Raw genomic sequence first — 21,773 nt, 5'->3', positions numbered from 1 at the left:
AAGACGCGGTTCCTAACGAGCGTTCGTAACGAATGCCTGCTTAATTACTGTCATCTCGACCCTATAATGAATACTCACTGAGATGTGCCCTGTTTTAACGCGGCTTGTGACGTCAAGTAGGTACGTAGATTACATTTTTACATCTCTGTAAATATGTCCTGCCTCGATGTTTTTTCACCTTCACATCCGCCGTTTCGTAACTTTCAGCATGCCGATTAACGAACGTTTGCATGCGAATTTTCCCTATTTTATTTCGCGATTTTTCCCGCTTTTTCGCTCCTTTCGTTCCACCATCACTCTCGTTCCCTGTCTCTTGTCTTTTTTTTTTTGTTTTTTTATCTAATTAAAAGTTCCGTCCGGTAGCCAGCGTCGAGACGCGACTTGTTCATTTGGAACGCTTTTACCGGTACAATTGCATGCAGCCTTGCGCAACGATTAATTTTCCCGTCAAGGGTTTCGTTTCGGAATTAATTAGCAAGAAAGTGACGGTTTTTCGCGCCGGGATTATTGGTCGGATAACCGACGTCGTTTATCTTTCCGTTCAGGTTCGTTTGTACGTAGAATATTTTCGTTGAATGAAAAGACGCGAGTGATTTTATACGGCACTACTTGCACGAACTTAATTTATTCGTACGATTCTTTTGCGACAGTAACATCGAAGGAAAAATTAGTGTTTTGTGAAAGAAAGTGTTTCAGTCGAGTCGCATTTGTTCGAGGCACTTTAATCGTGTACACGATCAAATCTGTTCGCAATAAAAGAATCTTGTCCGAGATTCTTCCATACGAATAGCCAAAGAAGAAGGTAGCAGCGTTGAGTAGCGCCGTCGACGAACAGAATTTCTTTCGTAAATAACTATGTACCGTGTAACAGAAACGAAAGCAATCCTGATCAGTTGGATTGCGTAGATTAACGGCGTTGCTCCGCCAGAGCGCAGAACGTTTTTCTTGCCTTGTAACGCGAGCGCGAGGTAAAAAGGGAAACCCATGGACCAAAGCACGAGCACAATACCGGTCGTCGATGGGCATACGTTTTCACACGATCAACTAAACTGTTTCAGGTACAGCCCGCTGGCAGGCGATCTCTTGGCGAACTCAATGCTACCCGGGAACGCGATGAACGGTTCCGGCTGGTGTATCTTCGTGTACAACCTCGCCCCAGAGACCGAGGAGAACGTGCTGTGGCAGTTATTCGGTCCGTTCGGCGCCGTCCAATCGGTCAAAGTGATCCGCGACCTGCAGACGAACAAGTGCAAAGGCTTCGGTTTCGTGACGATGACCAACTATGACGAGGCGGTGGTCGCCATCCAGAGCTTGAACGGTTACACGCTCGGTAACCGGGTTCTTCAAGTGAGCTTCAAGACGAACAAGAGCAAGGCGACGTAGAACGACAAGCAACAGCACCAGCAACACCACGATCACCATCATCAGGCAGCAGCAGCGGCAGCAGCAGCAGCAGCAGGGACAGCAGTGGCAGCAACGCCAGCTGTGGCGGCAGCCGCGGCCGTGATCGGTCAAGCGACCGCAACCAAAACCGTGCTCGGTTCAACGACCGCAGCAGCCGCGGTGGTCGCCGCGACAGCGACCGCTGCTGCTGCGGCCGCGGCTGCGGCTGCGGCTGTGGTCACGCCCGCGACCGTCCAAGCGCTCGCGACTGCCTGTGCTTCCACTAAGAAGATCGACCACCACCATCTCCCTGTCGATTCCGTGATCAACACCGTGAACAGTCGTGATCGCGGAGCAAACCATCATAACAATCAGAACTACCATAACCAGCATCAACAGCAGCAGAATCACCCGTTCAAAGATCACCTGGCCGATGTGTCCAAATACGAAAAGACGGCTAGGGCCTCCTCGAAAAAATATCGGTGGGGCAGATACGACTACGAGAACCACGACGACGAGTACAATTCCGACTAATATTCGGAGGATGCTGAGTTCCCTGGAGAATATTCGACCGAGGGATGATGGAAGGAAAAAAGACAGGAGCAGAGTGAGAGAACAGGAAGAAAGGGGAGAATGCTAAGAGATACTCGTGCGTGTGTGTGCGTGTATACGTGTGTCTGTACGAGCAAGGGTGCGATGCATATGCAGTAGGTGCGCGTGGCTGAGAGGGAGAGGGACGTAGAGAGACGAGGACGAACAGACAGCGAAGACGAAGAGAGGTAGGTCGTGGTACGCGATCGCTCGCCCGATATTCCTAATATTATACATCATGTGTAGGAACGAAGAGGAGGGTAAAGAGGAAGCTTCGCTTTTTTTTTATTTCCTTCGCCTTAGCTTCACCCTCTCCCTCTCTGGTTACTCGTTTCTTTTCTCCCGCTGTTCGTCCACGACAGAAGGTTAACGCGAGGTCCTGTCGGCTTCCGTAGCTCGCGGGATTCGCGACTGTGTCGCTTCATTCCCGCGGCTTGGACGGAATAAACGATAAGATGAAATCGGACGAAAAGAAAGGGACGTCCGTAACGACCAAACGTGGCTCGTGCGACTGCTTGCGGATATTGTACATACATATTGCCGATTTATGTATATGTACGCGGATACACGGGCCACGTAATACTAAATATAATAATAATAACGTTACCGTATCGATCGACAAACATAGAGGAGAAAACTTGTCATGAAAATCGAGTTGGCGAGAGAAATAAAGGGAGGACGAGAGTCCCCTCTACTAGACCAAAGAGTCACGACGACGTCAGGCTGTGAGACTCGAGCAAAATTTATAAAAGGCAGGGCCTGATTGATTTTTTTTCCTTTTTTTTTTTCTAAAATCATTGACAACTCACGACGTAAGAGAAGCGGACAAGAAAACGCGACAGTGCCTCGTGTTTTCCCGATTAGATCGACTACGTGTGAACTTGATGGAAAGGATCGGTGGACATACATATGGAGGATGGAAAAGAGTGCGTAGTAGTAGGTGACTGTAGGGGAATGGTGTAGAAAGGAGAGGCGAGTGAGTAGAGAGAGAATAGAAGGACGTGGCGAGACAATACAGACGGATCGCGATCGAGGACGGGACGGGGACGATCGATAGATCGATCGAAGTACGAAAGGAGGCAAATCGCTCTCTGGTAGAGGATATAAGGGAAACGGGAATACCAATAGTGAAAACCATGAAGCTGATGTATGTGAGAAGCCTCGCGTTCGATTTTTAGAATGCGAGGAGGCGCCGAAAAGAGCGGGAGAACTAGTTGTTAAATGCAGACGATCGATTTCCCCTTTTTCTTTTTCCTGTTTAGCCAGTGAGACTAAACGTACTTAAGGAATCTAAACTTTCTTAATCCGTAGTTAAATTAAGGACGAGTCATCATTCGACGAGTACCGAAAGACGAAGTATAATAATTATTACCTATTTAAGAAAATATTTTAGGGCTTATGTGCTATACATCACAATGCGATGTCGCGAGAATTCGAGAGATCGAAACGTCATAATAGTGACCCGAGGGATTACGTCACGTTTCCTGATAACGTAGCAACGTGTTGTATCTTTTCTTTTTGCTAGTCACGAGCTCTTGTACTTCTCTGCCGGTTGTCCAAAGAATATTCAATTTTTCATTTTCTTTTCGTTTTTTTCTTTTTCATTTTTTTTTTTTTTTGTTCTTTTATTTTTCTTATGTATAGATAATATGTATGTATAAGAGAGATCTTAGTTAGTACAAAGTGCTTTCTTGAGTGCAGAGTCTGATTTTATCGAGCATCGCGTATTAGTGTCCTTCGAATGTGCACCGTCCACAAACTTGGACGTTTTAGAAGAACTTTGTCAGCCAACTTTTTAACAAAAAAACACACACTCACTTTACACACACGTACACATATACATACAAAGACATTGCTTGCAGCGGGGAGAAAAGGAACAAAGAGGAGATTCTTCCTCCCCGTCGCAACGAAGATGTTCCGATTTTTATAAACACGAACGTTCGATTTCCCTTTTTTAACGAAAATATTGAAAGAAAAAAAAAGTCCAACGTACAAAATAATATTTCATAGAGACGGTTTACTTATACATACGGTACGCAGATTGGACGCGTCGTGTCTTTTCTTGCAACGAAGAAAGAACGAAAGATTTAACGAAAGAAACACTTCGCGACGGTGCACGGATATGTGATACAGACATGATGTTGAAGTACGATCGACGAATGATTTTCGGATCATCGGGAAACACGTGTCTAGTCTACGTGCAAAGAGGCGTCAGTGAATAGAAAACGGCGCCGCGTGTTAAGAACCTCTCTCCACACAGAGAACGAGAAAACTCTTTTCTTTAGACTAGTAAGCAAATCAGACAGGCGATTTCAAAGAAGGCGCGTTTTAGGTGATACGGTGTATAAGGTAAGCGAACCGTTTCGCCCGCGCTAGCCCGTAGAAGCAATTCCCTTGAACGGGATTAGACGTACCATCGAAAACCGAAAACCAAATCTTTTCCTTAGATAGCGAAGAGAGACTAATTGGATAGACGAATATCGAATTACGTTTTCTTAAATACATGTTACCTTGTAACGGTGATCGGGACTAGCGCGAACGAACATGGATCGTAAGTACTTAATCGTGAGTAAATTTCGAAAATTTCTTAAGCTCCTAGGTTTAGTATAACGCGACAGAAAAAAGCGTAGCATATATATATATATACACACACACACATATATATACACATATATATATGTTGTCCTATTTATGTGTACCTTCTTGTGTCTAGTCCGGGAGCGAGGAACGGGTTGTTCGTTTGAAAGAGAATACGCTCCCTAGAAGCACGACGATATACACCTGTCCTCCCTCCCAAAAAAAAAAAAAAAAAAAAACGTAATTTGAACCTCAAGCAACAGATGCTTTCTGCTAAGATTTTATTTTATTTATTTGGAGAACTCGTGAATATCGATCGGTCGCGTGCGACGCGTACACCCTTCGGTTCTTTCGATCGGGTGTTGTTGGACGACGCGATCGACGCGTCCACGGGGCAAACAAGATCTCGATATTAGTGCAAATTATACACTGGTCGGCTGACAAAAAGCAAACTGGCGTCATCGCGTGCTGTGGCGTGTGTTACAGACGTCAGAGATAAAGGAGAAACGATTCGCCCCTCGTTGCTTCGATGCTTCTTGCGCCGATCATGATCCTTGGTTGATTTGCTGCGAACGTACGACAAAATGATAGTAACACGACTTTGATCGAAGCAGGATAGTTGCGTAACTGGATACAATGGTGCGTATAGGAGATGATACCACACATATATAATTGTAGCTGGAATGACTTTTGGCGAAGCGTGAGGATTTCGAAGGGGGAACGTCCGATAACCCTCTAAACGGGGGACGAATCGCATGTAAGAAATCAGTTTCAATGTTTTCTAATATTAAAACTATACATTTTCTCCTTTTCATAATTATTATTACGTATATTAATTATACTTATTATTCTGGTTATTATTATTATTATTATTATTATTATTATCATTATTATTATTATTGCCATTGTCATTGCCATTATTATTATTATTCATTATTATCATCATCTTCGTCATCGTCATCATCATCATCATCTTCATTATCACGATCATCGTCACGATCATCATCGCTATTATTATTATTATTATTATTACTATTATTATTATTATTATTATTGCTATTATTATTATTACTATTATTAATTATGATCGTATATAATTTTTGTGTCTCTCGTCTAGTAGCTACGTGTAAAACCTTAATGCCTTTATTATCTATCTAATTTTTCGTACCACTACAGAGGAAAAAAACGTCTTACTCACTTTACTTAACATCATACTACTACCGTTACTTTCTCTCAACTGCTATAACTACTTGCTATAACTACTACTATTATTACCACCACCATCACCATCACTGCTACTATTACTTACTATTACTACTACTACTACTACACTACTACTACTCCTACTACCTCTCCTACTACCATTACCACTACCACCACCACCACCACCACCACCACCACCACCACCACCACCACCACCACTACTACTACTACAACTACTACTACCACTACCACTACCATTACCACTACCACTACTACTACTATTACTACTACTACTACTGCTTACTACTACCGATTATTTATTTATTTATTTAATTATTATATAACATAACAGAAATTATGTTTTATTTAAGGATTAAACTGATTTGTGTTTGGTTCAAATACGTCGTTTGTTTTATTTCGATTACTTGTTTCAGTTGCCACCAGCCTCCCAAACAACCATGGTTTACATCTACATTTTCTATCCATCCTGATAAAAAAAATATAATATATATCTTCTTCTGCTTCCTGACATTCCCCGTTGCTCACAGAGACTGATGTAATCGATGCGTAGCACGCGCGAGCGCAGCGTACACCGACGTTTCGCTGGATATTTACTGCACGCTCGTCGATCGTGGTTCGTAACATTTCTATAATTATCTTTGTTCCATCGTGGGCGACCCCGTGGAACCGACAAGAAATTCGTGTCCATCGAGAAGTTTAACCGTCTGCGCACGTAAGGAGAGGAGAGTCGTTCGGGCGCGTGAACCGACACACGAGTCTCTGCTTCTTTCCCACTGACAGTCTGTGATCTCAAAGGCAATGTTCGCGTGTCGATCGACGCGTCGAAAAGATTGATCTCAAACCTATCGATAGTCGCTGTACAATTACAATGCACGAACATCGGACGTTTAGTCAACGATATTGGATCGTATAACAATGTAGCGTTAAGTATCGAAAGGTGAAGGTCGATCGGAAGGTTCCAACGGCGCCCACGATCGTAGAAAATTAATGGAAACGGTTCGTGATACTTGAGAAAACGATAGAACTCATTGTTAAAAGTACAAATGCCACGAGGCGGTCGCGCAAGTAGCTTTAATACTCTCGTGCGCATTTCGGTTATATATACTGCCCAATGTTGCGCCAATAAAACAGTAAAACTATACGATAGAGACTTGTTGGAGTGTGAAAACCAATCATTGATAACGATAGGCGAGGACGTAGTCCCTCGGTGAACTTGAGACCGTGTCGAAGGGCGGAAACTGGTGCCAAGGGGAAAGGGAATGAAGCGCGTTCACGTCATCAGTTGCCTACGTAAATAAGGATATTATCGAGAGAAAATGATATTGTCACGATGATGATGGAACGATGACCTGGTGAGGACGAGATTAAAAAACAAGGGTGTTTCGCTCTCTTTCCTCTTTAACGAGTGCAATAACGGTCGGAGCTGCTCAATTTAGCGCACAGTATATTAGAAGAGGTTGTCGATGCTACACAGACTCGAAAGGGTCGAAGAGACGCACAACGCGACGAGGATACTCGTCGGGACGACGGATGATAGCGCAGGCCCTGTCCCGTTCTTTCCAATGTAGAGAAAGCCATGGAAAAGGCGAGGGGAAAACGTGGAAAGATCGATCGAGGCAAGAACGCGAAGACAAAGAGGGAACTACGGAGTAAGAAGAAAAGAAAGGGAATGATGAGAGAGAGGGAGAGAGAGAGAGAGAGAGTGAGAGAGAGACGTGAAAGACAGCGAGAGTGGGGGGGGGGGGACACGCTAATCTACTTAACTATAAAATTATATTACCATACGATTATTACGTTAGATATACATTATATATATTGTATTTATGTCTCAATAATCGTTGTTAGTTATATCGCTATCGATGATGACGATGATAATGAGTGTTTTGTTATCGGTGATTAATAGAAAAGAGAGGGAATACGGAGTCAGCAGACATATACACATACATACACGTACACAGGGAACACAATAGGGCACACATTTACGCGATAATGGCACCATGTGTCTATTCTCGATGATAAGATGGATATTTGAGACTGGAGGATGATCGAATCGCTTTCGAACTGATTCCGAACGCTTTGAGGATCTCTCGCGAAGAACGCGAATCCTCCACAAGAGGATGCCGCATAGCAGTTGGAAATTGAATTTTTATTCGACGCACGACAATTGGAATATCGACAAATTTGCGATCACGTTGTAAACAAAAATTTATATCGCCTGTAACTCTCCTATGACCTGTATAAATTTTTAATAAACTCATTTAATACAAAGCGTTTTGAAATCGGTCCGAACGTGACGTAAAAGTTTCGTCACATTCCGCGGCTTTTAGATAATTTCACCGACGGACGAACGACGTTACCTTTATTAGGACATTTGCATTTAGTGGTTAGCCGCATTAGCCATATTATTACCCGTAAAAGTCAACCATTTATACTTCTCTTGTACCTTTTAACCAATGAAAAAGTAAAAAAAGTAAAAAAGGTGTTTCTACGAAGGTGTCGAAGGAGTGGTTTATCGATTCGTTCTCCGGATCTTTACGAATTGACAAATTCAGCCAACTTCTTCTATCCGAACAGCTTACGTTCCTTATTAGTTAGTAATTTTCTTAGTTAGTGAATTCTCTGCAGCTTTCTTGGCGTAATTTGTCATCTTCGAGAACAGGTCTCCTGCCTCGTACAGCATTACGTGTATATCGCGAACAAACATCCCTTAGTGGCGCAAAGAATGTGCAAATAGGCAACATTTCCAATATCGCCAATACGTATAAACCGATCGGATTTCCAAAGAATCCATCGACTATATCGATTATCCATTGACGTTAATTAAATGATTAGAACTACTAAACAGCTACGGTTCTGGCAGAATGTGAATGACGATCGATGAACGAAGTCTCCGGTCAAGGGACTGTTCCATCTTCGTAATAGTGAATACGCATTTCTTCAAGAGATCCAACCGGTGAATAATTTAGAAAACACCATGATCGATTCGAATCGAAAGAGGTTTACCTATTCTTCATCGGAAACGGTCTCGCGAAATGAAATACGTCGCTGTCAGTTTGAACAACGCACAATGCTGTCTCTATTCGACAGCTTGTCGATGGTTTTATAAAGGCGAGTCGATCGTCGATTCACTGTCGGCTGAATGTCGATCCAGGGGATCGTTGTCCCTCGTTATCGTCGTCCTGTTCTCTCGTCGTCGATGCTCGTCGTGATTCGCATTCATCGTCGCCGGAAAGGCGCTTCATCGTCACGTTAGACGCATTCGAGATGCTCGATAGTGGTTGTCGCGCTCGACGATCCTCGTGATCGTTCGTTCGATATTCGATTGAGTCTATTCAATGTCGATCCGTGTTTATCGCGCGGCAACGTCGAGTCGACGATTCGCTGTTTCGTTCTTCGCGTCTCGCTGTCGTGTACAGCTCGCGCGCAGGTCTAGAGTGGAACGACAACGGGCAGTTTTAACCGAATGAGAACGAAAGATCTCGAGTTGTTTAAAGGCAAAGCAAAGAGGTATATGTGATATACACAAGAAATACTTACCGAATCGAAAGTGAAATTTTGCTCCTCGAATAGACAAATTTTTTGAGAGAAAGGGCCAATATCGACGGTAGGGAATTTACATTTCGATCGGTAGAGTGAAAGGTGATTCCTAATCGATCGCGAGTGGATCGAGGTGGATTTATCTATCGTTTAGACATACACGTGGTTTTAGCCAGACGGCGATCGATGATATTTAAAACGACATTCCGTGACTGCGTTGCTCCTCTTCGAACGAAACAAACTAGAGGGATCGTCGGTGTACGGGGCGCGCGATCAAGCAGCAAAAGCAACCTAAGAGCAAAGTAAGAAACTACGAAACAAAAAGAAAACAAAGGGTAAACAATCCTCTTCCAATTTGTACCGAAGCGACTAAATACCGCAGAGACTGAGATTTTAGGCGAAGTTAATTAGCTCCGAATGATCGTGGCTGCGATCGATGATACTCTCCTGAAACTTCCAGGGAAACTAGAGACTCCCGACAACACAGCAAAAAATAAAGAGAGGATAACGCATAAGCAAAAATGTGGTTTTTCTCGTGGACTTAGGAGAAGAACAAGAGCGTTAGAACTAGCTGTTTAGAGATTACGTATATCGTGAACCCCCAGCGATTAGGATAATCGATCGAGCCTCCGTGATCACCGAGCTCTCGTTCGTTGTCCATTTGCGGCTAGAGTTTCAACAACTCGAAACGGCAACGAACGTTTTCGGATCCAGTGATGTAAATCTTCGTAGAGTCGTTCGAGACCGACGAACGACGCGAATATAAGCGGAACGTGGAGCTCGATGGCGCGAGGCTCGATGAGACCGGAACGAGAATAGGCTCCCGACTTTTTGAATCGTTTTTTCTTTTCTAGGAAAAGCAACAAATGACAATTCGCGAATTTTCGAACGAACTTTTTTCCAGCGGGCTGACGTGACGTTGGGGTGGCGGAAGGGGTGAACGAAATCGAGGAAAATCCAGAGACAAAAGGTTGACAAACACCGCGCGTTTTACTTGCACACGAGCAATTGGAAAATAGACGACGGATTCATTTTTCGTCTCGGTCCCCCTGCCGTCGCTCGACGAAGCAACTTTTTTCTCGTTTAAAAACCACCGTGCCGGGCCTTCGAGCTTCGATCGTCTTGTCAGTTTCGCAGCTTACTCGCTCAGCGTCTAGTACACCTGCCTTGGAGTCGTAAAACCATTACCGCTACCCTTTGCCCACCTCAATTTCCTTTGTGTTCCTCTTGTCCTCGTTATCGAGTCGACTGGAGCGACGCTCGTCTCGTCAGGCTACTACCCCTTTCTCTTTCTCGTCCCTTTGTCGACGATTTCGACCTCTCGGTCGTCCTTCTTTCTTTCATCCCTGTTCATTCCGCTTCGATCGTTGCCGCGAGTTCGCAGACCGAGGCGTTTCTTTGATCACGAAAGACGGTGTACTCGACCCTGGAGCGAGCACAAAACCAAAGAAAAAAATGATATATATATGTGTGTGAGTGTGAGAGAGAAAGGGAATGTAAGAATGAGCGAGCGTGCGCGTGAGAGAAGGAAAAAAGGGAATGAAAGGGTGCAAGAGCGTGGAGAGGCGTCGTATATCGCTGGAGGATGAAATTATTTTTACGCGTTCTCAAGCACGTCGTCCGACCGGATGCGTTGCCGGAACGTCGAAAGTCGGCGCGGTTACAGGGGGGAGGAGGGGGGGGCAGATTGAAAAACGAAGGGAGAAAAATTGTCGCGACAACAAAAAAGCAGCTCTAGCTCACAGTAGGCCTAACTAACAAACAAAGCGAACAAAGAAACAAAGAAAATGAAGATGAAAAGTATTTATATACTTAAGCTAACTAATTAAAAAAAAAAAAATATAAAAAAAACGGTCGAGAAAGGGAGAGGGTGAGGTCGGCGAGAGAAAGAGAATCAGCGAATTAGAAGGGGAACGAAAGAGACTGATGATTGCGTGCGAGAGAATTAGAGAGAGAGAGAGAGTGTGTGTGTGTGTGTGTGTAAGAATAATTAGAGAGGAAGATTAAGGAGAAACAGGTAGAAAATAGGAAAAAAGTAAAGAAATAAAAGTCCTCGAGATTTACTCCGAGGCGAGTCACTCGCGGATCAAGAGAAAAGTCGATAACTACTCTTTAACAAAAGAAGAAAAATGTTACAAAAGAAAAAAAAGATGAGAAGAGAGAAGTAGGAGGAAAAAAGTTGGGGGGGGGAGGGGTAAATACAAAGGTGGCTAGAAAAAAATGACGATAAAGGGAAAACGGCTAACGGAAGAGGAGGAGCGAGATGGATCAGTGGGGGAAGAAAGAGATAATCTATAATCTTCTGTACATGTTTTGATTATTCTAATTATTAATTATCGTAACTTATAATAACTATTAATTAATTAAATTAATTGATATCTATGGAACTGTATTTAAACGACAAAAAAACGTGGTAGCTAGTTTGTCAATGGGTGTATAAATATTTAATTACGATAACTCTATAGTGATACTAAAAATGAAACAACAACAAAACAGAAACCACAAAACAGCAGACAAACAGAATACAAAGATAATGTGCGCGTGCAAGGGACAAGAGATCGTGCCAGATTGAATGGGATTTACGAATGGCAATGAGAAAATGTGATAGAATGAACGCGACGAAAGAATCTGTGACTAAATACGCGATTTAAGAGAACACACACGTACATACACAAACACGTAAGCATCCAGATGATATACAGTATATGTAATTAATTCCACTTTAAACGAGGAAGGAAAAAGCGAAGCGAGATGAAAAAGCAAAATAGATTTAAAAAAAAAAAAAAAAAAGAAGGAAAGAATAAGAGAAAAGGAGAAGAAACAAAGAAAGGGTTAAAAACCGAGCGCGGATATTATTCATTAAGGGCGATCTGATTGGTCGGACTGGTCTCGAGCGGATCAGCGACAAATGTGTTAAAAAAGAAATAAGAATGAAAAAAGAAACGAACTGTTGCAACGGGTGCCCCGGAAACTTTGGTTCTGCACATTTTCCGGACACGCAAAGAGCAAAGTGAGTTTCACGGTGCTTCGTGGGGGTTTCTTCCGTTTCATTTCCGTTTTATCTCCTTGCACACTTTCTTCTTCTTCTAGTGGTCGACGCGTAAACGAAATGCTCTCCTAAAAGCAACCGCCGCTTTTCGCATTTCTGTTAACAAAATAGGAAAGATTCGCACGATATATATGATACATACGTGTAGATACAAGATGGATCATACAATGGTGTTTTCTAGGTACATTCGATCCTTTGTATTCCGTGAACGGATTCGAACCGATTTTTCAGAAGGTTCACCGTGACGCAGCAAATGAGTTTGCTCGTGTTCTTCCGTTTCTTTTTCTTCGTGTTCGAGCTTGTTCTCTCGAAGACGACTTCTCAAAAAAAAAAAGAAAAAAAGAAAAAAAAGAGAAAGAAAAGAGGGGAAGAAAGAAGAAGAAGGACAAAAGAAAGGAAAGAAACCAAATACACGTGATTCGAGAAGCGAATCGAGTCCTTCTCATCGTTCATGAATTTTCTTGATAGGATAGCGACATTTTTTTTAAAGAATCCTTCGATGAATCGTTTCTGTCACGTTTGTCGTTTCATTTTCATTTTCAAACATTTGTCACGGTACTGGTGGGAAACGACTTTGGTCGATCGTAGGAGGAAACTGGTCGAGTCTCGTAATCCATGCGCTGTTTAAATAATTTATATTTTGCCGAAGATATAACGCTTGGTTGAACAGGGATGGGAGGGGGGAAAGATAGATTAATTCCTTTTCATGTATATCAACGTGTTTAAGTGTAATCGAGAGACGGAAAGACTGTCGGTAAATCAATTGCTCATACCGGAACGCGATATATAAATTATTTAAAGGGATAGTGGCAACGAAAGGATAATCGTCGTGGTACGATCTGTAGAGAATCGAAGATCTCAATTCACTGTGTCCGAATCAATGGAACGGATCAAAACCTCTTGATCGCGCCTTGGATCCCGTCGTTTTACGCTTCTCAACATCCTCCGTCGCGAGATAAGGAATCAACGTTAAGATATCGTACAAAATATAAGTATAAATACGCAGATGGTACTTCGTCGAGGAAATTTATATTTAAATATAAATTCAGCGTTCGTGTTCGCCTGCTGAATTTATTTCTAAAGCGATGAAACTCGTCTATCGAAGTACGCTGTTTACGTACGTAGGATTTTAAAAAGGAACCAGACGACGATCAAAAGGTTGATAGATCGTGAAACAGTATCGATCGCGCGTTTTCGCGAGGGCGTCGATCATCGCACAAGAGCGCACAGTAAAACTAGCGAACGAAAGCGTATTGTAGGATGGTTTCACGCGAAATTAGTGATACAGTTAAGGCAGCTTTCAGTTGTTTCGAAAGAGGAAGGACGAGGGCAGGTGGGAGAACAAAAGTTTTAAACAGCGAGGTGCTTGTTAGATCTCGACGATCTCGTAATATCGAAGATACATTCCATCCGAGTACGAGGGCTCTGGCGCGGAATAAAAGACTTCCTTTTCTCGTCTACGACTACTTCGTTCCATGCTTACTTTCTCGTTCGATGTTTCAACGTTCGTTGACTACTTTTCGCTTTTTCAGATTTAGTCTCTTTCGATCCTGTTGCTAAACCTAGACCGAGTGTTTGATTTAACCAATGGACGTGTTTAGAGAAGATACGGTTGCATTTAAAAGGTGATTTATGGATCACGTAGACGAGGATCGTCGAAATTTTGCACATTCCAAGACGGCAAGACCCTCGAGGTACAAAATTCGCGATTAATAACCGTACGTAATTATATTTAGACGCGTTTCTAACGATCGATCTCGAACGGACGCGTTCTCGTGAGCGAAACCGCCAAAAAGACATTTATCCTTTTTCTATTGAAAGGACGAGGGATTTCTATAGGGAATCGAATGAAAGTTTATTCATCGACAGTATTAAGATAAGAGGAGCTTTTTCGCGGAGAGATGTTATCCAAATGAGCAGCACACTTGTAGAATCATTTCTGGAAACTTGACGCTGATTTTATCGATAATTCAATTTAGATCGAACTTGGCTTTTCCATCAATTTCAAAAGCAGCATATTTTCGATCAGAGATTCGCCAGTTGCTTTTTAATCGATCTGGTTTCACCTTAAATATATAATTGAAACGTGGTATGTGTATACCCTTTAGCTTTTCCATCTTCTTTCGTGCATTTTTTTTCAAATCTTACCGAAAAGTTTTTCGAATGGCGTTTAGTTTCGAAAAATAATTCCACGTGTGACCGATAATTACCAGTGTAGAAGATCCTCGACGCGATCGAGGGAATCTAGTTTCTACACTCGCAGTTGTCGCAGTGATTCCGTATTAACTATTATAATACCAGATTTTACCATTACGATATTATAACGTTGTATGTATAAGTGTTCATAAAAAAAAAATTTATTATCACCCAGGATAAACGCAGTGCAATACATTTATCGTTCTCAGTGATTTTCTGCAGGGCGTGTGTGAAACACATCGATCGAGTGGAAACAATGCAAAAAAAGAAACAAAATCGAAGGAACAACAAATTTAGAAAAACAGAGAGAAAGAAGGCGAGAAACCGTGCGTCTCGTTTTTTGTCCACTTTACGCGAAATTCGACGCCAATCGGATCGATAAGAGATCGAAGAGAACTTGATCGAGATCAAAAGATATTTCGCGACGCGAGACGACAACAAATAGATTAAAGCAATTAAACAAATAAAAAAAAGAAGTACACATATGTTGACCATTTTAAGAGACAAATTTTGACGGTCCGTTCGTAAGGACAAAAATAATTAAAAAGAAAAAAAAAATGGAAAAATGCAAAAACATCGTTGATTTTCAAAGGGATCACGACCGAACGTGAAATCTGTCCGACTGTTACGAATTGTCTTTATAATAAACATTTACAGCTTTAATGGGAAACAACCGTAGACGTAAGTGAACGGAGGGCACTAATCTAACGAGAAACAAAAACAGAATCGAAAAGAAAAAAAAAACACAATTAAAAATAACGCAAAAAAAACATAAAAGTAACATAGAAAAAAAAACGATATAAAAAGAGAGAGAGAGAGAGAGAGAGAGAGACGTAACGAGAGTGCGAGAAAGTGCGAGTGAGTGAACGAACGAAAAACGCAAGGGAAGCTATTCGTCACCCCCGAAATTTTCTGTCTCGAATAAATACCGTTGTCTTTTGATTGTCGTTTTAATGGACAAAACCATAAACTATGAATGATTTTGTAACTTAAGGAAATATAAGTTGCTCTTAAATCTGACACGGACATGACTTTTTTCACCTGTAATTTTCTCGATAACACGCTTCTGTTTTGAGCCTTCTCGTTTCATCTACGTCTCTGTGCAAGTCCGCCACCTTTTTTAATCACGCGATCCAACCGAAACACCTTTGCTTTGTTGGCGATCGAGAAAGGAGATTTGGTTCGCTCGATTTCTCTTCTGTTTGATTCGACTCGTGTTTAATACGGTGCGATCTGATATCGTCGTGTAAATTAACTAAGTGATACGCAATATATATATAATGTTGATCGATTGACAAGCGAGTCGGGTACCATTGCCACTATTTTGACAGGGATTGTCGGCGATCTGTCAGCGAAAGGAACATTGATCAAATTTCGAAACATGTTTCTTTTTATGAAAAATTACGTTCAAATACTTAACAACGTTAGCGTCTTTTTTCGTTTCGGAAATTTAAAGTTCCTATACAATCGTATTAACATGATCCATCTTAAACTCTATCGAAGCTATACTTTCTCAATTTCATTAGTTTCGACTTAACGGGCACATGTTGCTCTCATATAATTACACTTAATCTGAGAACGAGCTAAATCATTTGGCGCGTTCTAGCGCCAGCGAAACCAAAGAAACGGCAAAAGTGTTGAGAGATGTACGGGAGACGATTTCAAAGCGACGTTCCATTCAGAGCGTAGCTTTCGTCAATGTGTTCTGGTATTCTGGTGTTCTTCTCGATCATTCGGCTCAAACCGAATCTCTTCGTGACTTTCCAATAGAAATCGGCGAGTTAGGGCTAACGACTATAGAGTCGCGTGCGTTTCCAAGTGAAGAGACAACCGGAGAGTTTCGTTGAAAACGCCTAGCTACGTCGTCAAAGTTAATAATTGTTGAACGAACCGAGAGAAAAGTCTGATAGAAGCGTGTTTAACCGGAATGAGATGAAAATAGAAACTAACGATGCAAAAGAGTGAAAGAGAGAGAGAGAAAGGGAGAGAAAGAGAGATGAGAGAGAGAGAGAGAGACAGTAAAGGAGGAGGAAAAAAGCAAGGAGGAAAAGAGTAAAAAAACGCGAATTATAATAGAGTAATGTATTTTATGACGGGTTTTAATACGGTATTAATAGCGATATTTAACTGTAACTGATAGTAAAAGACGCTATTTAAATGTGAGAAATTATCGGTCGACACGTGACACACGGTGGTATAAACTGTACGGTAAACTACTATAAGATTATAACGATTAGGCGTTAGATCGTCGAAACGGGAAAGAAAATGGACGAGAACAAGTAAGATATTAAAATAGCGGAGAGAAAGAAGAAAGTATATCGAATTGAAATGAAATAGAAAGGGTCTTTTTTACCAAAGGATTTTTGCACAAAGAGATTCCGATGGACACGCGTTTCTCTTTACTTCTTTCCGTTTGATTACGCGTTCATCGGACTGAATTACTTGAGCGAGAATTTCGACTGATATAAGATGAAATTTAATCCTTACGCGTATAATAAAATAGACTAAAGAACGCGTGTTTTTAGTAAGAAAAGAGAGAATGAGCATTTAAGTAAACCCCGTGTTTCGATACAATGGTACTATCTTAATATAATATTTTTCTTTTGATAAAGTGAAATCATCGATGAAGTTCATTGGCTAAGGATTAAATTTCAAATGGTTCTCGCCAAAGTTTCTGATGCTTCCAGTAATTACGGAACGATCCCAAACAAAATACTGTCAAATCTACAAGAACGTTCTCTGCTAAAGGACAAACTCTACGTGTAAAAGCTAAATGTAATATCATCGGACGTTCCGCGAAAAGGACTGCACAAAATCATACGTGATAATGATTTACGAACGTATATAGGATATATGTATAGCGAGTAATATCATCAGAGAGGAGCTATTAAAAAAAGAAAGAAAGAAAGAGACGAGAAGGAATTCCAAAAATTAACACGTTTCACACCCAACGGTGAACGCGAGAATCGTGATAGGTCGATTATTGATGGGACGATTTACGATAAAAAAAAAGTATAGCGATTATTTATTATTAAAAAAATGTTTAGGGTGGGATGGAGGGGTTGAGGGAGATCAGTGAGTATAGATAAAGTAAGACTGATTTGTGGAAGGATTGCTTGGCTCGAATATCGTTTTTCGATCGATCGGTAGGCTATGAACATTGACGTGGCGATGTTTAAACTAATAATGCTTAGTTTCAACTAGATATAAATTATATAATTAAAAATAGAAAAGATCTTCTGTCATCGTTTCATTTCCGAATACAGTGTTTTAGAAAATTCAAATCGCGTCTGATCAGACACGATACGCGCTACTATCGATCGAATTAAATGTCAAATAAAATATACCTATACTTGGAAATCGAAACTCGATACTGTTTATACTAGCGTTGATCGAACGACCTTCGAGACAAGTCGACGAATAGAAAAACTTCTAAGAAGTGAAAAGATTTTTGCTAAAAACTTCGCTCCATGTCTGATCTTGCACGGACTTACACTACTTTTTGATTGGGTGGTCCTCGATCGAATTACCGAGCGAATAGGAAACAGAAAATTTTCTAGGGAAAGATGAAAAGAAATAATAAGAAAGAGAAGTCTCTTTTTTCGCGGAGATGCTACTTTCTCTGCTAGGAAGTTTGGCCTGCGTCTGATCACGCACGGACTAGAACTACTGTCGGTCGTGCACAGGCCTAACGTTCACGCATCGACCAAGCATCGGAACACCGAGCTTCTTCCTCTTTCTAATTACCTCGTTAATTGCTAGACACTCGATTATCCACTTCGGTGATTCTACGTTGGCGAGCGAGTTACTTTCGTTTCACGTCAGAAAATCGAATTAACATTTATATATATCGTTGATCATTTCGATCGCGAGTGACACGAACATTGTTCATTGTTAAATCACGATTGGTGCTTTGATCGCAGCATATCGAGACTAGAATCAAGAAGACAATTGGGGAAGATATAGAGATCAGAAGGTTTCTTTTCGAGCTTTTACGTGGGTGACAGTCGTGAAGGATATTTTCTTTCTATCTTTGTAACAAAGAGCATCTTTGATCATCATCGGCATCCTGACGAAATTATTTCTCGAAGAATTAATTTCACAGGGTGCCGTCACCGCGAAGGATACCGTGTAATCACTGTTAACCGTCGATCCATCGTACGTCGATACATCGATATGTTTCCAAATTCAATCGATCTATCGATCCAACGATCGATCGATCCTGTTAGAAACGTTGCGCCAGCAGATCACTTAACCTCTTAAAGAGTAGAATCTTCAATCGACTAGCGCTCTCGAATCAAATTAAATCGATAATTTGTTTGTCGAGCATTTCGCGAAATATACTTTCTTCGTATAACTTTCTGATGGGGCCGAGCATCGTTTTATTTACAATTTGTCTAGGTACGAAACGCGAAGGAATCTAAACCTATATACGTATAATCTGTATTTAATTATCGTCATTTATCATATTACTGTGTACTTATCGCATGATTATTACTTACACGTATTATTTATACAACTACAGGTAGGAATTCCCATTGAAGTATTATGTGGAGGTTAGATATATCTATATATACATTACATTACATTATATTATATTATATTATATTATATTACATTATATTATATTGTATTTACATTATATTATATTATACACGTATATTTCTCACATGGAAATTTTTCAAGCATCTGAATAACACCGCAACGGCTATTGTTGTGCAATAAGTATATATGGGCGTGCTTTTTAAGAGGTTAATCGGGATACCGATTTAATATGTAGTACAGAGCAAAAAGCTTCCTCTCTACACAACACATATACGCATACACAAACACATAATACACGTTCATATGCATACGCAAGTCCGTCTTAATAGGTTCAAGTAAAACCTCGAATTACAGTTAAAATTAGCGTAATATTATAATAATTTTCGTGACATTGTACTGTTATAATTGTGTACATTCATTTAAATATTCATACATGTTTAAAAGTCGATGTTACGTAAGTAGTTTGATCTATGTACTTTTTCTATTTACTTATGTGTTGTAACTATGTATCATATTGATAGTTTCATTGCGTATGTGTAATCATAATTTATCAAATAGCAAATTCGAGGTTTATTCGATCTAAAATGTAACCGGCCAAGCGGAGCAAATTAGAACACACTTTCTTCATCGCAGAACACACGTATACGCATTTTGCATGCAGGTTATCCTCATAACGGAACAGAATTCATTTCTCGAGGAAACAACGACGGGATGTTCGTTCCTGATGGGTTCCGTCGAGCATTCTTCGTCGTCGCCTCAACGTCACTTTAGGGCAACGAACTAGAAATGTGTTGAATATTTACACGAATTTACAAGATTCTTGCTAATGTACTTTTTCTATATCATACACGAGACAAATTACAGTGCACACATAGGTGCATACCATATACACATGAACAACACGAGGCATACACATCTCAACGTACTCTTGTATCTTTAACATCTAACAAAATAGAGGAACGGAAAGATTATACATTGGACGTACTACAACTCCGCGTACAATCATAGCACACAAATACATGATTACATGCACCCACACGTACAAGAAAAAGAGACCATTCACGCACACTGTGGCACAGAACAAAGACACAAAGATGACTTAAAAAATAAAACAGACAAAAACATTTTCGAGAACACGTGCGCGCCATCACAATTGTTGATATAAATTGCGATCCATGATTATTACTATTTACGATATAATTATTATCTTGCATTGTCTAGTCATACGTTATTATTGTATAACTAACGATATTAATTATTAATTAACCTGTACTACCTAGTCGCATTATGTGTTGCATAAAAAAAAACTATGAAAATTCCGAAGGCGAAATAAGAAAGAGCGAGAGTGAGAGAGACCGAGAGAATGCGAGTATGAAAGTAAGAAATGTACCTAAACGAGAGCACGAGGAAAGAAAAAGAGAGAGTGAGGGTGAATGATATAGACACACGAGATGGTAATGATAATAACGAAATTTCGGTGAGAAAGAGACGGAGAGAATGAGACGAAGGTACTTCGTTGCAGCCGTGATAACGCTCGTTGATCGAGATTAAGATCAAGATTTGGCTAATTGTGATGATAATCTCGGACGAAGTTATTTATTTTGAGATTAAAGAGGAAGTTAGTAAAATAAAAACCAAGGGTGCTCTGAAATATTTCATGTTGAATGCGAATGTTCTTAACCATAATTCGTCGATGGCGGCTAAGAAACGATCAGTTGTTTCCCAGAAAGTAAATTTTGAGAGCTACATATAGTTAAACACTTCGCGGACGAGCGACCCCTAAATATTGAATGTATGACTGTAAAAATACAAGATTCGCGTTATCTTGAGAAATCTAGAAAACAGTCACCGAAGTGTTACGTCATATCCGCCCAAAAAACCCGTCAATCCAATCAGAAAGTAATATCGTCTTACAAGTTGGAAAATTTGAGAAGTAAGTACTTTAAGATACTTTCTGAACTCGTCGTTTCTTCGATGGACGAATTAGATGGAAAATCGATCAAATTGGGTGATCATGGCTGCCGAAGGTCGCCTGCTTAGTTAAGGAATAGAAAGTGAAGATGATAGCGATGATGATAATGATGATGGTAATGATGATGATAAAAAAAAAGAGTAATAACTGTCACGACACGCACGTGCGCGTCGCGCGTCACAATCGTAACGCGCTCGTGCGTACTGGTAGCAGAAAGAAAAAGAACAAAACGAGTATTAAATATATGCGGGGGCCGTGGAGAGGAGGGAACCTTCCTTTACTCAAAAGAAATATCGGTGGATTGCTCGTCAACCCATTGACTTTTCCCTATCGCCAGGTAAGCGAAAAGAAAAAATACAGCGGAAACACATAAGATCTGCATATGTATACCTCATATCCCCGGTTTTAGTGCATAGCAAGCACATTTTCGTCAGAACAAATGAAGAAAAAATTCTCGAGATATCTTAAACGTGCGTTGTCTCTCCTTCCTGTGAATCGTACCCTCCTCCCTCCCTCCCTCCCTCCCACCCGAGGAGAGCTCGCGGGCCCTATATTGCAATATTTGTACTTTTCCATGTTGAAACCTCGATATACAATAAATTATATTAACAAACTTCGATTCCCGATTCTTTTTTCATCCAGTCATCGGTTTTCTTTCATTTTGTTTTTGTTCTGATCGTTTATCAAAGATTAGGGATA

General features: G+C 40.9%; 1 protein-coding gene across 9 annotated transcripts in view; it reads left to right on the top strand.

Annotated features, from left to right (window-relative positions):
• The window catches only part of LOC117155963 (ELAV-like protein 2), a 56,194-nt gene extending 34,507 nt beyond the window's left edge, over positions 1 to 21,687 (top strand). For 8 of the 9 annotated variants that reach the window (XM_076619703.1, XM_076619702.1, XM_033332505.2 and 5 more), the window contains one exon: positions 1,059 to 21,687. In XM_076619703.1, coding sequence (XP_076475818.1) covers positions 1,059 to 1,383 — 325 coding nt within the window. In that variant the 3' untranslated portion in view covers positions 1,384 to 21,687. The remainder of the gene's footprint in view (positions 1 to 1,058) is intronic. The other variant, XM_076619704.1, reaches the window with a different exon arrangement.
• The last annotated feature ends 86 nt before the right edge of the window (positions 21,688 to 21,773 follow it).

Source organism: Bombus vancouverensis, chromosome 7 (assembly GCF_051014615.1).
Source record: "Bombus vancouverensis nearcticus chromosome 7, iyBomVanc1_principal, whole genome shotgun sequence".
NCBI lineage: Eukaryota > Metazoa > Arthropoda > Insecta > Hymenoptera > Apidae > Bombus > Bombus vancouverensis.
Note: the sequence above shows the minus strand (reverse complement) of the source record. Positions and strands in the feature narration are given on the sequence as shown.